Source organism: Ambystoma mexicanum, chromosome 11, assembly GCF_040938575.1.
Source record: "Ambystoma mexicanum isolate Mex_15411 chromosome 11, UKY_AmexF1_1, whole genome shotgun sequence".
Classification (NCBI taxonomy): domain Eukaryota; kingdom Metazoa; phylum Chordata; class Amphibia; order Caudata; family Ambystomatidae; genus Ambystoma; species Ambystoma mexicanum.
The window spans coordinates 767,159,977-767,175,146 of NC_090934.1; the positions used below are offsets into that span (position 1 = coordinate 767,159,977).

General features: G+C 48.2%; 1 protein-coding gene across 4 annotated transcripts in view; it reads right to left on the bottom strand.

Moving 5' to 3' along the window:
- ZNF143 (zinc finger protein 143) overlaps positions 1–15,170 on the bottom strand; it is a 1,779,064-nt gene that overhangs the window by 1,415,054 nt on the left and 348,840 nt on the right. For all 4 annotated transcript variants that reach the window (XM_069623666.1, XM_069623668.1, XM_069623669.1 and 1 more), the window contains one exon: positions 3,821–3,904. In XM_069623666.1, coding sequence (XP_069479767.1) covers positions 3,821–3,904 — 84 coding nt within the window. The remainder of the gene's footprint in view (positions 1–3,820; positions 3,905–15,170) is intronic.

Below are 15,170 nucleotides of genomic sequence, written 5' to 3' on the forward strand. Positions count from 1 at the left end.
CTCACCACTTTCCCAACGACAAGAGAAGATCTTCTGCTGGACGAGTCTTCTTCCTTTGAGCTAGTGGGATCAACCAGTTCACCCCTTTCGCCTTCCAAAGACGTCTCTTGGTCGAATCGCCCGTGCCAAGCACCCCGGCGGCCGGATAGCCAAGCTTCACCACTTTGACCGCGAATAAAAGGAACGCACCTTTTACCGACGAACTCCGCGGCTGGTTTCATCCCTGTGCAGTGTAACGACTCCAAGTTTCCTCCTCGACGAGATCCTCTCTTCCCCTGGTCGGAACAATGAACTGCAAGCACTGCAAGGAACAACCGCCACCGCTGGAGCTTCCTCTCCCTTTATGGTACTGTGTTCTGCCTGGCCTCCCTTTCTTCGGTTAGCCCAAGGTGACCCTTAAATCCGTGCCAGACCTTCTAACTTTACCTTCTTAAATCAACCCAACCTCTTTTGAACATTCTGCAAAGACTTTTAGTGCATTTTAAACTGTGTGATCTTGGACACATTTCACTTTGCTCCATTTAAAGTGGGCCTGGTCTATGAACTTTGGCTCTACAGTGTATACTGCCTTTCCTCCCTTGCTGAGAACTCCTAAAAGTGTTGGGACCGGTTTTATTTCTATGCTCTGCCTTTTTCTCTCCCTTTAACTTAACTATTGGAGTGCCATCTAGGTTACGCGCTCACATCTGTTTTAACAAATCGTGGTGTTTTAACTCTGACTTGTCTAATAGTTATCAAGGGAGGTGTGTATACTTTACCCGACTGTGTTTTAACTTGCTTGTGACTTAGAGTGCTAGTGTATTCCCTCAAGTGTGCTTTAAATAAATAATTATATACTTTTGATACAAAGCTCTGGTCAGCGTTTGTTTGCTCTACTGTGTTTTTAGCCCTATTGTGTATACTCTATATGCTGCCCTACTCTTCTTGAGAGAAGTCTGACTGCTCAGCCACAGCTACCAGGTAAATCCGGGTGGTGCAGACTACTACCAATTGGGTTTACTGCTTACTCCTGTAGTCTTAATCTTTTTGCAGTGCTCCCCAAGGGAACTGCACAGGATTCTGCCTAACAAGGACTTTGCACCTGTTAAACCCTATTTAAGTGGACGGGGGCGGGAGCCGATATGTAAACTCACCCCTTCACTCTGATTCCATCAGAAACCGCTTTTGAGACTTCTAAATCCACTGGTCCCACTCACTTTGTGTACAGGTTCTGATGAAGGGTGTTTAGGGGTTGCTGGTGCAGAGATCACTTCGGCATTGGGATTGTGTTTGGCTAGTCGGTGGTTCGGTGATGTAGCGAACCACCCGGAGCAAACTGTGTCCCCGCCAGATACTAAACTCAAGACTCCACAGTAGCACAATTCATACCTTGAGAGTGCTATCCAGAGACGAAGAACAGTAACCTGATTCCAACGGTAACTGACAGTTCCTACACGAGTCTCCCAGAACGGGTCACCCACGAGAAACACAGCGGGTGCATCCTGCTCCCAGGATTTCATATTCACTATGGAAGAAGCTGCAGCTTGTAGGAACAGCACTAAATCTAACTTTACCTTCACACAGGGGACTTTCTATCAGAGACACGACCACAGGCCCAGAAGAAGGCAGCCTTCATTGCTTGCCGAAACATCTATGGACCAAGATCTCATTGTTGGTAAACAGTGCATACCACGCCAAGGGAACCAGTTTCCGACATCGACCTAGGATTGGTCATTCTGTAACTCGACCTAGCATTGGCCATTATGGAATTTGCAGCATGACCATTTATTGGCCATTTTTGAAGACTGCAACATGAACACAGTTAGGGCACACTGAAATTGTACATATAGATTCAGCTCTAACTGTGCTAATACTACATATATGTTTCAACAACAGAACTGCATCGTAGTTTATTTTTACTTGTGACTGCATTGAAGTATTACACCTGTATGGTTTATGGTTTCATGTCTATGTTTTGTAAACACATAATTGTTCACTAAAGTTTGTCATGATATCTTGCACACCCACTTGTGTAAAGAAAAACTGTTTGAAATATTCACAAAAAAGAATAATTAAGAAAAGAAATGCCTAAAAATAAATAAATTGAGGTATCAGATTGAACCGCACAGAAAAATACATGTAAAATGCAATGTATGTGTTTTGTCCAAAGGCAAGACTAATGCCTTTGGTCCTCCTTTTGCCTTGACCTAGTTAATCTAGGACTCATTTAGGTTTTATGCAGGCTGATTCACTCCAGCCAAAGAATAATGAAATTGGTACATACTGGATTGAAAGTATGTTAAAATGAATCAGTGGAAAGACCACGCTCCATTTTTCCTTATCGGCAATGTAGCGAGACAGCTCCTGTAACTGGAAAGCTGAACAACCGTGGCATGACGAGAAGAAGCAAAACAAAAGAGGTGTTGGCCGGAAGGTTTAGAATTAATCTTAACCTCTGGCATTGCTCTGGGCAACCCACCAGACCATCGTTCTTTGCCTGGCAAGCCATTACAAAAGGGGAAACACCATATGCAAATCAGGCTTGGTGCCCACCCCAAAAGGGGCAGTCCAGCCCAAACTGTTTGGTTCATACCTTTCTGCACGAGACCACTGGATCCCCAAACTTGTTTCAGACTCATTGTGCCTCAGTGAGGAGTAGCTTGGGTCTCTGGGCCCAGCAGGTAGGGACCCGCACCTGGGAATACCCGTCCCACTCGGGGTGACTACACCATATGTGTCTGGAGGAACTTAAACATGTCTTGCAGTCTCCAGCCCCTGCGTGGCTTTGAATCCCAGTACTCTCACATTGGCATTCCGAGACATGTTTTCAAGTCACTCAATCCTCACGTCCACTTCCACTATAGACTTTGGAGTACAATGTTCAACTCTACTAACTTCAATAGAGCACACTACATTTTTGTGAGCCTCCTTCCCATCTGCATTACGGTTTTATCAGCCCCAGTTACGTTTCCAGCCAACATATTAGGGCCCCTCCACTTCTGACATGGCGCTTGAACTCCTGTTCGTGAGATTATACTGGGGTTGAAAAAAGTCCAACGTGTCTGACTGTTTAAAGGCGGCATCACAGTGAGCTCTGTATGCGAGTTTAGTATTGCACAGACTCATCAACTTCAAGGAATTAATTGCTATAGTTTTTTTAGTCACAAAGCAAGGATTGGATCCGAGAAGTGAAACAAAAAAACAGAATAGAAAATATACATCTGCTGATGTGGGCCACCATCACCACTGATTTAAGTCTTCAACATCCTAAAGGATGTTCATAAATTGGCTGGATAGCAAATCACCTTCTCACTGGCCTTATTCACACCTTTGCACCGTTCGTGCCAAAACAGCAACTACATCCCCCAAGCAGTAACACCAGGAGAGCCCTTGGATCACCCGCAGTCTCTGTGGGTAGATGGTGCTTTGCTCAGATTAATTGTGGTGAAATCAGTGCCAAGTAGAAGACGGGCCGCATGCCTGACTAGAGTCTTCCAGCCTGAGCAGCATGTTGACTGCACATCAGCTTTAAAACAGTCAGTCCACCTCCTGGAACATAGGCATCTTTTTCCATCTAAAAAGAGAAGCACGCAGTCCATCCTGGTGCTCGACAAACTCCACTACCTGCAGAGGTAAGAATATTCTCCACATGTTAGGCTTGGCCATATCTAGCAGACCTGAGAGGGGAGCCACGCCAGGGAAATGTCATACACATGACTAGGTATTGCCCCTGCTAATTGGACGGGATTTTGAGCAAACAAACCGGATGAGTGATATCGGCAACGTCCATCTTCTCTAACTAGATATTACATTAAAAGTGTACATTTGCTAAAACACTCACCATTTTTTGGCATGGAAACATGTTGAACGTAGGCAGTGGAACCATCTTCTAGCTGAATCACCTGACCGTCAATTAACTTCCCATCTGGAATCCACCAGGAGATAAAGAACACAGATGTAAATGCTAAATAAATATAGCTGCCGGCATTCTGCAAGTATTGTTTACAAACAATTTTGCTATGACAAACAAAGGTTTAAACAGTTAATGTTGTCTCTTGTAAATAGCTATTAAACTCCCTTATTACCAAGAAACACTGGGCCTACAATCTTCTGTTGAATAAATTGTGCTAATGGTTGGAACTGTGCCATATGCCTCCTTTCCTGTGCTGTTCTTGACTGCCCACCATAGTTCCAATATGTCTGGGCTAGATTCTAACAAGATGTGTCATAAATTGGCAGAAGATGGAGTGTGTACCGGTCACGGGAGAGAGCGCAGTAAACAACATCTACATGAAGGTAAATTTTTCGTATTTAGGCACAAAAGGAAGCAATAAGTAAGAAATGTTGCAAAAGGATGGTTGGCCAAATTAAATTTGTAGTCTCCTGAGTGCAATTCTATGTCAAGACCGGAGGCTCCCATTATGCTTCTCTTTCTTTTATTCGACAATAAAGAAAAGAGCTCAGAAGAAAGATATTTGTGCACCAAAAGTGAGTGTGCCATGAGTAATGTGCAGAAACAGGTGCACCAAATATATATAATAAACATAGCAATGTAACAGTAATATAACAGTAATATCTTAACATAAAAGGTAAGAGTCTCTGAAGAAACTACATTTCCCAAGGAGCTTGGCTCCAGTTCATTTTGAGGCCATCAACACGTGACCTAGTCCACCAATAGTAGTTCAGATCCCCTGCATAAACAGTCCTAAACATGATGACCCTTCCTCTTTCTTTGCTGCTCACAGCAAGAGATAAGTACTTCATGTTTAGCACTGCTTACGTCATGATTTTATAATTTAAAAGATAACGTTACAAAATGTCATAATATGTTTACTGCATAGTTATAGACTTACACGAATTTTACTTTCAATATTCATTTAAAAAAAATATATATAATAATTTGTACCTTTATGTTGGGCTCCGACGTCAGTCCTCTGACCTCGGAGACCGCTTCACACGGTCACAACTGATTAGTTATTTATTCCGCTCGTCCAGCGGATTCGCCGACGGCTTGCGCCGGCTTCGCCGCAACGTCGTTGCGCTTCTGGAGGTACTGGGAATCCGGCGCGGCCTAGTCGGACCACGCTGCACAGCATGCAGGCCGCCAGGGGAGCTCCTGCTCTCCGGGTCCTTTCCTCTACATTCCGGCGCTCGAGCGCGCATGCCCGTTATAATATAACGGTTCTTGCAGCTCGCGCGCCGGAATCTTTCCTCAGACAAGAGCGACCGTTTCTTCTCGCTGATTTTTCACCTCGCATACAGCAAAGAAATTCTCTATTCAGCATTTAAGAACAATTACAAAGTTGAACTGAAATAACATTACTGGGCAGTGAGAGAAGGCGTTCGGAAGCCCAGAAAAGAAAAAAAAAATAAGTGAGTAAGGTGCTTTTATTTTATAATGGCAGAACAGTACTCGCCTCAATCAGATCAGGCTTGGTCTGAGCCTGAGGGAGATCACTGTTACATAGATGAAGTGGCAATGGCTAATAGTTTTCAGAAGGTTCTGGGATCCTCTGTGGAGACCAGTGTTAAGAAAACTGTAACGGATATGCTCATTCCCATACAAAATCGTCTAGATACTATGGAGGAGCATTTCAGAGGGACCTTCCCCTCCTGGGAGGAAGAGAACACAGAAAAGGAAGCACCTTACAGAAGGGGGATGTATACCGGCTCGCAAGAGTAAAAGCTCTACAACCCCCTCCGAGCCAGCCATCTGATGCCACAGCTGCCGTAACAGACGCCTTCTCATGGCTGAAACAAGCCTTCATGAATAGGAAGGTAACCCCTTCCCATCTACCCTCTTACCCCGAGGAGGAAACCAGGGGAACTAGACCCTCAAGCCCAGAGGGACACGGACAGGGCTCGGAAGAAGATGATCATAACAAAAACGTCTACGACGCTGATCTTTCTCACTCCTCTTCAGATGAGGAATTTCATTTCGAGGATTCAAGACCCTCTGCATCAGGGATTGCGGCAGACCCCATCCCTAATGACACAACCGGGACCAAACCTTCTACTGAAGGTACATTTACCCTGGAAGACTTAATACACCCCAGGTCCACCGATTGGGAACCATCTTCCAAGACATCGAATTACATCCACCTTCGGCTGCGCAAGCCGCTTGATAAAGAATTTCGCGCCAGACTACGTGCTGAATGTCCACGACCAGACATTGCGGATAAAGTAGCTCTGACTCCAGAGCTCGATTCTAAAATGATTACCTTTTTGGGTAAAAACGTTAAAGACCACAGGAAGGGTATTGATCGCGCCTGGAAAGCCTGCCAGGACAAAGTATTGGACATAGCAGGTCCACTAGCAAAAATCTCCGATCTTGCGAATGCAGCCATCTCCTCATCGGACCCCATCGACCCAGTGATACTGTCTGGTTGGGTCCAGAGGGCTATGTGCCTCTTGGGCAACGCCAGTTGCGCCATCTCAACAGAGCGACGGAAAGGCATCCTATACAAGATAGATGCCAAATTAACCGAACTGGCGGACACAGAATCCGGCCCAACGGCGCAAGGCCAGCTTTTCAGAGACCCTTTCATGAAGGAGATGACAAAATTCCTCGGGACATTAACGGCGTTAGACAAAGCACAGGCTTCAATAAAAAGAGTATTTGCAACCAAGGTTTTCTCCAGGGCCGGACGAGGAAGAGGTCGCTCTTCCGGCCGTTACTTCTTCGACAAGAGACCTCAACAATCTCAACGCCCCGACACTTTCTTCCCCTCGAGAGGTCGTGGTAGAGGGTGTCCCTGGAGGAGAGCGGCCAGATACCCAGCCCAGCAACAATCCACAGGTCAGTGTACTGATAACAGCGCCAGCGCCACCAACACCTATAGGAGGGAGGTTAAGGATGTTTTCAAATGCTTGGGATACCTTATCGGGAGATGCCTGGGTCCGGGACACAGCTCGGGGTCTACACCTAGAGTTTTTTACACAGCCCGTTCAGACATGTCTCCCCACTCCCATAGTAATGTCTCGATCAGACCAAACCGCCTTAGACAGCGAAATACTCAGTCTCCATCAGAAGCACGCGATTCGCCCCTGCTCAAGTCAGGGAGGCTTCTTCAGTCCCATTTTTCTAGTACTGAGGAAGCAAAAAGTGCGCCCAGTCAAAAACCTCAGAGCGCTCAACGAGTTCATCCTTTACCGCCATTTCAAAATGGAAGGTATACACATGCTCAGAGATCTTCTGAGACCGATCCATCAAACACACATCAGTTACCTCAGATTCTCCTGGAGAAACCGAGATTGGGAATTCACAAGTCTCCCATTCGGACTCTCTTCGGCGCCTTGGGTATTCACCAAACTCTTAAAACCTGCAGTAGCTCGATTAAGAGAGCAAGGTGTTCATCTCATAATTTATCTAGACGACATTATTTTCATGGCCCAGTCACAGGAGTTAGTTCGGAAACAAACCGAACTGGCAATAAACTTGCTGCACAGCCTAGGTTTGCTTATAAACTGGGAGAAGTCAGTTCTACTTCCATCCAGAAATATGGAATTTCTAGGATTCATAGTGGATACACAGAATTCGCAGCTTCGACTCCCATCAGCCAAGATTCACTCTACCAAAAGAGAAATACACAGACTCTTACAGAAGAACATGTTCTCCCTTCGAGAACTAGCAAGAGTGATAGGGCTACTTTCATCTTCCATCCAAGCAATATTTCCCAGCCCTCTTCACTATCAAGAGCTGCAAAGATTAAAAGGCCAACACTTAAGGAGAAACCTTTCTTATTCTCAACTCCTGACACTGTCTCCTCAAGCAAGGACAGAGCTCAACTGGTGGCTCTCTCACATGGAAGCCTGGAACGGCAGAGCCATCTTTGGCTCCGCTCCAGATATTATTATCGAGTCGGATGCCAGTCGCTCCGTTTGGGGAGCGAGATGCGGTCCCATAGCCACGGAAGGGACTTGGTCCCCACAGGAGCTGGACCTTCATATCAATTGTCTAGAGCTTCTTGCAGGTTCCTTTGCAGTGCGCTCTTTTGCCAAAGGCAAAGCGAGCTGCTGTATTTTACTAAAAATGGACAACATCTCAGCGGTAAGATACATCAACCATCTGGGCGGCACCAAGTCGAGACCCCTAGCAGAATTAGCCAAAGACTTCTGGCATTTCTGTCTGGATCACCAGATTTCAGTTACAGCGGAGTTCATTCCCGGCCTCTCAAATGCAGTAGCGGACTGGTACTCGCGCCACTTGACAGATTACAGCGATTGGAGAATCAACAGAGAGATTTTCCTCCGCCTTCAGGAGATCTGGGGTCCGATGTCCATAGACCTCTTTGCTTCCAGACTCAACTCCCAACTACCAGCTTTCTACAGCTGGAGGCCAGACCCAGCAGCAGCTGCTGCAACAGACGCATTCCTACAGTCATGGTCCCAGGGAATACTGTATGCCTTTCCTCCTTTCACTATGATAGCGAGGACCCTGGCGAAGGCCCATCAGGAGCATGCAAATCTGATCCTTATAGCGCCGGTCTGGACATCTCAGACTTGGTATCCAGTTCTTCTGGAACTTTCTACGGATTCTCCAATCCTACTACCCCAGTTTCCGGATCTCCTATTAGATCATCAGGTCAACGTCATCCTCTCCTCCTCAACAGATCTATGACCTTAGCAGCCTGGAGGATTTCAGGTCAAGATGGAGAGTCCCAGGCATATCTCACAAAGCGATGAACCTTATCGAAGAGAGATGGGCTCCTAGTACCCGGAAGAGATACTCCAACTCTTGGAGCTTCTGGAGCTCCTGGTGTCGTGAGAAAGGATTACATCCAATTTCAGCACCTATAGAAGAGATTTTGAATTTACTAGCATCTCTAGCGGAAAAAGGGCTTGCCTACAGGTCTGTGAACGCCTACCGTTCAGCAATTTCCGCAGGCCATGACCTTATCCAAGGAGTACCAGCAGGAGAACACCACCTCGTCTGCAGGTTGCTCAAGGGTGTAAGGCTTACCGTCCCACCTCCAGCTCGCTATGACAAGCTTTGGGACGTTAATAAAGTACTGAACCTTTTTCTGGCATGGCCCAATAACAAAGAACTATCGCGTACAGCCCTATCTGGCAAACTCACTACTCTACTCTGCTTGGTCTCCTGCAGGAGAGTCTCAGACATACGAGCTCTAGATCTAGCAGGCAGAACCTTTTCTCCAGATGGCATTGTATTCCATATTCATAGAAGAACAAGGTGCAATTCCAGGGTGATTTCCTATGTTTATTATATATATTTGGTGCACCTGTTTCTACACATTACTCATGGCACACCCACTTTTGGTGCACAAATATCTTGCTGCTGAGCTCTTTTCTTTATTGTCGAATAAAAGAAAGAAGCATAATGCTCGCCTCCGAGTCTTTAATAGAATTAAGAATTTCTAGTAAGTTATTATGGAAAATCTTTATTGTTAGAGATAGCATGAAGATGTCCCCATCTAAAACACAGAGCAAATACTGGAGTGGAAATGCTTCAAACCCACTTGGAAACCACCTGGGTGGCATTAGATTGAATCTCTTTGGTATTTTTACAGAGGAGCTAAAAAAGTATAAAATAGCGGTGGCACAAAATATTCCCAGTAGTTCTTAAAGGAATGGTTCGTCAGAAATTTTTATTGTCCCTATGGGTCGGCCATGTGTTTTTAAGCCTAAGTCGGTGGATATTTGAAAAATTTCCTATGGACCTTACCCGAGTTTTCGTCCATTAAACGCACGCGAAAACAGGCAGCAGGGCGCAGCCATTTTGTGATAATCCTATCACTTGCCCCATCGCCCTGGGTGACCTGCTTGTGCGACACTAAATCATATCCCCCGCCCCTGAGCCTGTCATCAGCAGACGCGTACCGCCCATTTCACAACACCAAAGCACGTCTCGTGTCAACATTCACTGCGCTTCAGCTAACGACGTGTCGCCATGGAAATGGCCGGACGCCTCTTTACTCAATAAGTATAAACAGACCTTTTGACAAGACACAGCAGCAGATTTTCGATTCCATTCCTCTCTCTGTGTTACTTTGAGTATTCTGTGACTCGTTTTTGTGCTCTGGTCAGCTACCTTCGCCGCTTGTAGCCCGTGTGAACACCTGTACCATTGCTTTAAATTATTTTAGTTTGTTTACCACACAATGGCTACAATAATGCCCTACATGTATGAGCCCGAGTATACCGAGGAGGAACTACTGGAAAGGGAAACATGCGAAAACGATGGGGCTTCGGACGGCAGTTGGCAGGATGAATCAACAGATGAAAACACTGGACCTAGTCGCATGGACGGTGTTTCCACCTGGTGCACATGCAATCGGTGCGAGCTAATGCCAACCGAGGACGAGAACTGCTGCTGCTGTGAAAACTCGGGATGCGTGGCCTACATTTCGGAAGGCGAGCCACAGCCGCAATGCATCACCGAGCTGCCAGACTTCAGGGCATCCTGCTTTACACGGTCCGTGTTGAGGATAATGATGGTGCTTATGCACGAATTTAGCGCAAACTCTGGTTGTGATGCCGCTACTATTTCATGGTCGTCTCCTATATTCAAAATTACATCTACATTTAATTGTAATGCATGAAAGTCGTTCAATAGTGTGCAGTGTCTAGATAGCATTTGTCCGAGCAGAATGCCATTAGTTACAAGAATTGTCATTGACAACAAAGGTTTAATAAACTTATCTTGGACATTTAAAAACAGTTTGTATCATTCTTTTTCACAGGTGGTACAGGCTGGTGGCCTATCGTTCCTTTACATGGTGGCTTCACGGGAGGCTTGGACACCGCGTTCGAAGAGTAATATCCGCCTGTGCCATTGCTGCCATAAGACAAACTTTCCCCAGTGACAGCGGTCAGTACAGGGGATTTTCCTTCGCTGCGCTGCAACCTGTCCTGTACAATGTGTATTTTGTGCCATCAAAATAAGAAACAAAATAAAACCACATATATTTTAACGACGGTTGTCTCGATTTTTTAAATGAATCAAGTGTGTCTCCATTCAAGAGTCTTCCTGTGCCTTGCCTGCACGCCCACCGGCCCATCCACCCCCCCCCCTATCAAAGGCAGTTTGCACCCGGGGATGAGCGCTGCTATGGTGTGCTGCCAGGGGCGATAACGGCCAAGGTGCCAAACATCATGTACACTTCAAGCGGTATCCCACGCCCAGGGGCCATCGCTCACATGGCCTCCTCAGACCTTGTGTCTCCAGGCAGGCCTCCCCTGACGCTGGCCGCCCCCCTGCAAGCCACATAATACCACGACATATACACGTCATTCATTCACAAACACACCCCTGTTTCTAATACTTTATAAACCACTTGCTATGTTTCATGAGAACATCTTTGTGCTTTGCAAGTCAACTCCTGAACGTGCTACCTGAGAACCACTGAGATCGATGCTAATCAGCTCGTCGTGGTGCCATCTGTGAACTTCTGTGACCGCTTCGAGCAAACTCGGCAATGTGCTACCTGTGGCCATCTACCTGTTCTCCTGCCTCAAACTACTGGGCTTGCTGAATCTAACTGTATGTTGGTCAAGGTAAGGCCATTTATCAGGGGCGTGGCCAGCACGCATGCCGTGAGGACAGGCTTACATAGAGCTCCGTCCGTGATCCTTCCTTAAATGGATAAATGTCGCTGAGACTTAGTCTGCAACACGAGACAAAGGAGCAACGGCGCAGGGGAACCGACCGCCGACACTCGACAGCGACCCTGGGCTGAATCGGAGACCAGAAGCCCGAAAACCGAAAGCCAGAAGTCGAGCCCCTCCGAGTCGCAAGATGGCGGCGCCCGCCACGAAGCAGAACTGAAACGGCCTCGACACCGGGCCACTCCGCAGACTGCAGCAGCTGAGGACGCTGCTACAGACGAGCCTGCCGACTGCTCCGTCGACCGCATCCTGGCCCATGCGAGAGGAAGACCGAGAGAGGAGAACCGGGGCTGAGGACTGCTGCGGCCGCGGCGCATCGAGGAAGAACCGGTGCGTGGGCGCGGCCTGGCGAGGACTCGCCCGACGGGACGGTGAAGCAGGGGACACGGAGCTGTGCCTGCAACGCTGACCCGCTCGAACGCAGGTGAGGCCGGGCAGGACCACAACTGAGAGGAGCCACAGGGCACATAGCGGGAGGCGACGGGCCCCCGCACGACGCAGCGCACGGGGCGAAGACCCCTTAAAGACACCCCTTGCGGGGGCACCCGACCTCGCCCTGTACGACCTCCCAACACCTGGGAGCGAGAGGAAGGCCAACCTAATCTGTGCCCCCGGACGGCTGGATAACGTGGGGGGCCCACATCAATAAATACAGCCCATCTGGCAGCACGGCAACCGCATCACCCAGGCCGCTGGGGGGCACAAGAGCGATCAGCGTACCCCCAGGGAGACTGCACTGAAAGCAGCTGAGGTCCGCCAACTATCGGAAGCCAGGGGCACCCCCAACCACACACTGGGCCCAACTGGCAGGTAAATACCCCCCCCCCCCCCGGGACGAAGGCAGCAGCAAGACTGATAAGGGGCAATCACTACTGCCTGACGAAACTGCCACAGGGATACTCCCCACCGAAACAAGCCCCAACGCAAACCTAAGACACAAGCGGACGGGGTACTGAGGAAGCCAGGACCAGGCCAAAGCAAGCAGGAGGACCAGCTTGAGCCACAAATCGGCAAGCAGGACAGTGAGGCGGGAAGGCCCATATAACTATTTGGGCTGCCAGACACTGGCTGGACACGAGCCCCGCCCAGGGGTCCCATCGAGTAACACCGGAACTACAGCACTACCTGAAGGCAGTAAGCCAGGGCCACACAACCTGCGGGTCAAGACCTGGAACAGGACATAGGAGGGACCTTGGGAGGGAGATGTCACCCCCCAAGAGCAAACTGAAACTGGCCACAATGGACTCATTCACAATGGCCAAACCCCAAAGACAACCACAACAGGACCAGGAAACCTTGGGAGAACCCCCCCAGAAGGAAGAAGACCTCAAACATGCGCAGGTCCTACAGGCAATATCTGCCCTCCTCACATCGGTGGAGGGGAAGATAGAGGAGGTGAAATCGGACATGCAGCTCATGCGTCAGGGCGCCCGCAACCTCACTGAGAGGGTCACGGCGGTGGAAAATACATTACAAGACACTGCGGAGGACACCCAAGAATTGAAAATTAAAGTCCAGGAACTTGAGCAGAAGGTGGCAAGGTTGGAGGCACGATTCGAAGATGCCGAGGGCCGAGCCCGCCGCAATAATATTCGCATACTAGGGGTTCCCGAGGACATGGAGGGCCCAGACCCGACCGACTTCGTCGAGACGCTGCTGCTGCAGGAGATAGGCCCAGAGAAGCTTTCACGCTGTCTTCTATTGATGAATAGAGTGCAGTACAGCCCTTCCAAACCTAGTCTCTTGACTGGAGGAGGAATCCAAGTTGTAAAATCGTGTAAAGGTATGGACAGACGACCATGTAGCGGCCGCACAGATGTCTTTAACCGGCACGCCTCTTTTGAGGGCCGATGAAGCTGCAATACCTCTGGTCGAATGAGCCCTAAGGTTTTGAGGGGGCTCTTTCCCTGCCAGTTTATAACATTCCAGAATGGCTAGAATGATCCATCTGGAAATGGTCTGCTTAGTTATTGGTAACCCCAGCTTGTGACCTGCGTAACCTACAAACAGCTGGTCTGCCTGTCTTATCCTGGCTAGTCTACTAATGTAAAAACTTAAAACCCTCCTAGGGTCTAGTCTGTGTAACCTCTCTTCCTCTTTCCCCGGGTGAGGAGGAGGATAGAAAGATGGTAGGGTAATCTTCTGAGAGATATGGAATTCAGAAACTACCTTTGGGAGGAAATTAGGCTTCACTTGAAGGACAACTTTGTCTTTGTGAAAGATTGTATGAGGGGGTTTACAAGAAAGAGCTTGTAATTCGCTCACCCTTCTAGCAGATGTAAGTGCTATTAATAAAACAGTTTTAAGGGTAAGGAATCTTAACAAACAAGAATGGAGAGGTTTGAAAGGTGTACCCATCAGGAAAGTTAGTACTAAGTTTAAATCCCATAGGGGAACTTGGAATGGTCTTGGGGGATAAACATTGGTTAACCCCTTTAGAAACTGTATTACCAAGGGTAATTTGAAATAGGATGGTTCTTCCGCAGTACGCTTAAAGATAGATAGCGCTGCGAGATAGCCCTTAATGGTGCCAACTTGAAGGCCTGAATTTGCCAAATATAGTAGGAAGGACAAAACCATTGGTGTACCACATGAAAATGGGACGATATTCAGTTCTCTACACCAGCTGCAAAATCTGTTCCAACGGCAGCGGTATAAAGACTTTGTTGCTGGCCTTCTTGCCGAAAGCAACACCTCCATAACATCATCAGGGAGGTCCCAATCCTTGTACCTCAGCCGTTCAGAAGCCAAGCGTGAAGGTTGAGGGTTTTGATGTCTGGATGGAGAACCTGACCTCCCTTCTGTGAGAGTAGGTTCTCTCTGAGAGGAAGTCGAATTGGAGGGCAGATGGACAAGTCTAGAAGGTCCGGGTACCTCGTTCTCCTGGCCCAATCCGGGGCAATTAGGATCATGGTTCGCCGGAATCTTCTCAACCTCCTGATCATTTGAGGAATGACAGGGACCGGTGGGAACGCGTACAGAAGCGGAAACTCCCAGTCCACTATGAACGCGTCTCCCAGAGCTCCTCTCGGAGGAAATCCCCTTGAGCAGAACAGGTCGCATTTCCTGTTTAGGCTGGTGGCGAACAGATCTACCTGAGGGGTTCCTCAAAGGGCGAAGATCTCTTGAAGGACTTCCTGAGCTAGCTCCCACTCGTGGGAGACTGTGTTCTGCCTGCTCAGAGCGTCCGCTGTCAAGTTCTTCTCTCCGGCTAGGTGAACTGCCGATAGAGAGATTCCTTCTTGGATTGCCCAAAACCAGAGCTGCATCGCCTCTCTGCACAGGGGTAGCGATCCTACGCCTCCTCTTTTGTTGAGGTAATGCATGGCCACCGTGTTGACCGTCATTATCAGGACGTTCTTCCCTTGTACAGCTTGCAGGAAAGCCTTCAACGCAAGTCTGATGGCTCTCAGCTCTAACAGGTTGATGTGTAGTCTGGACTCCGATGGAGACCAACGACCGCTGATGGTCAAGTCGTTGGCGTGGGATCCCCACCCCGTGAGTGAGGCATCCGTGACTACTGTTATCTCCGGCCAGGGTTGCCAAAATTGTTCTCCTTTCAG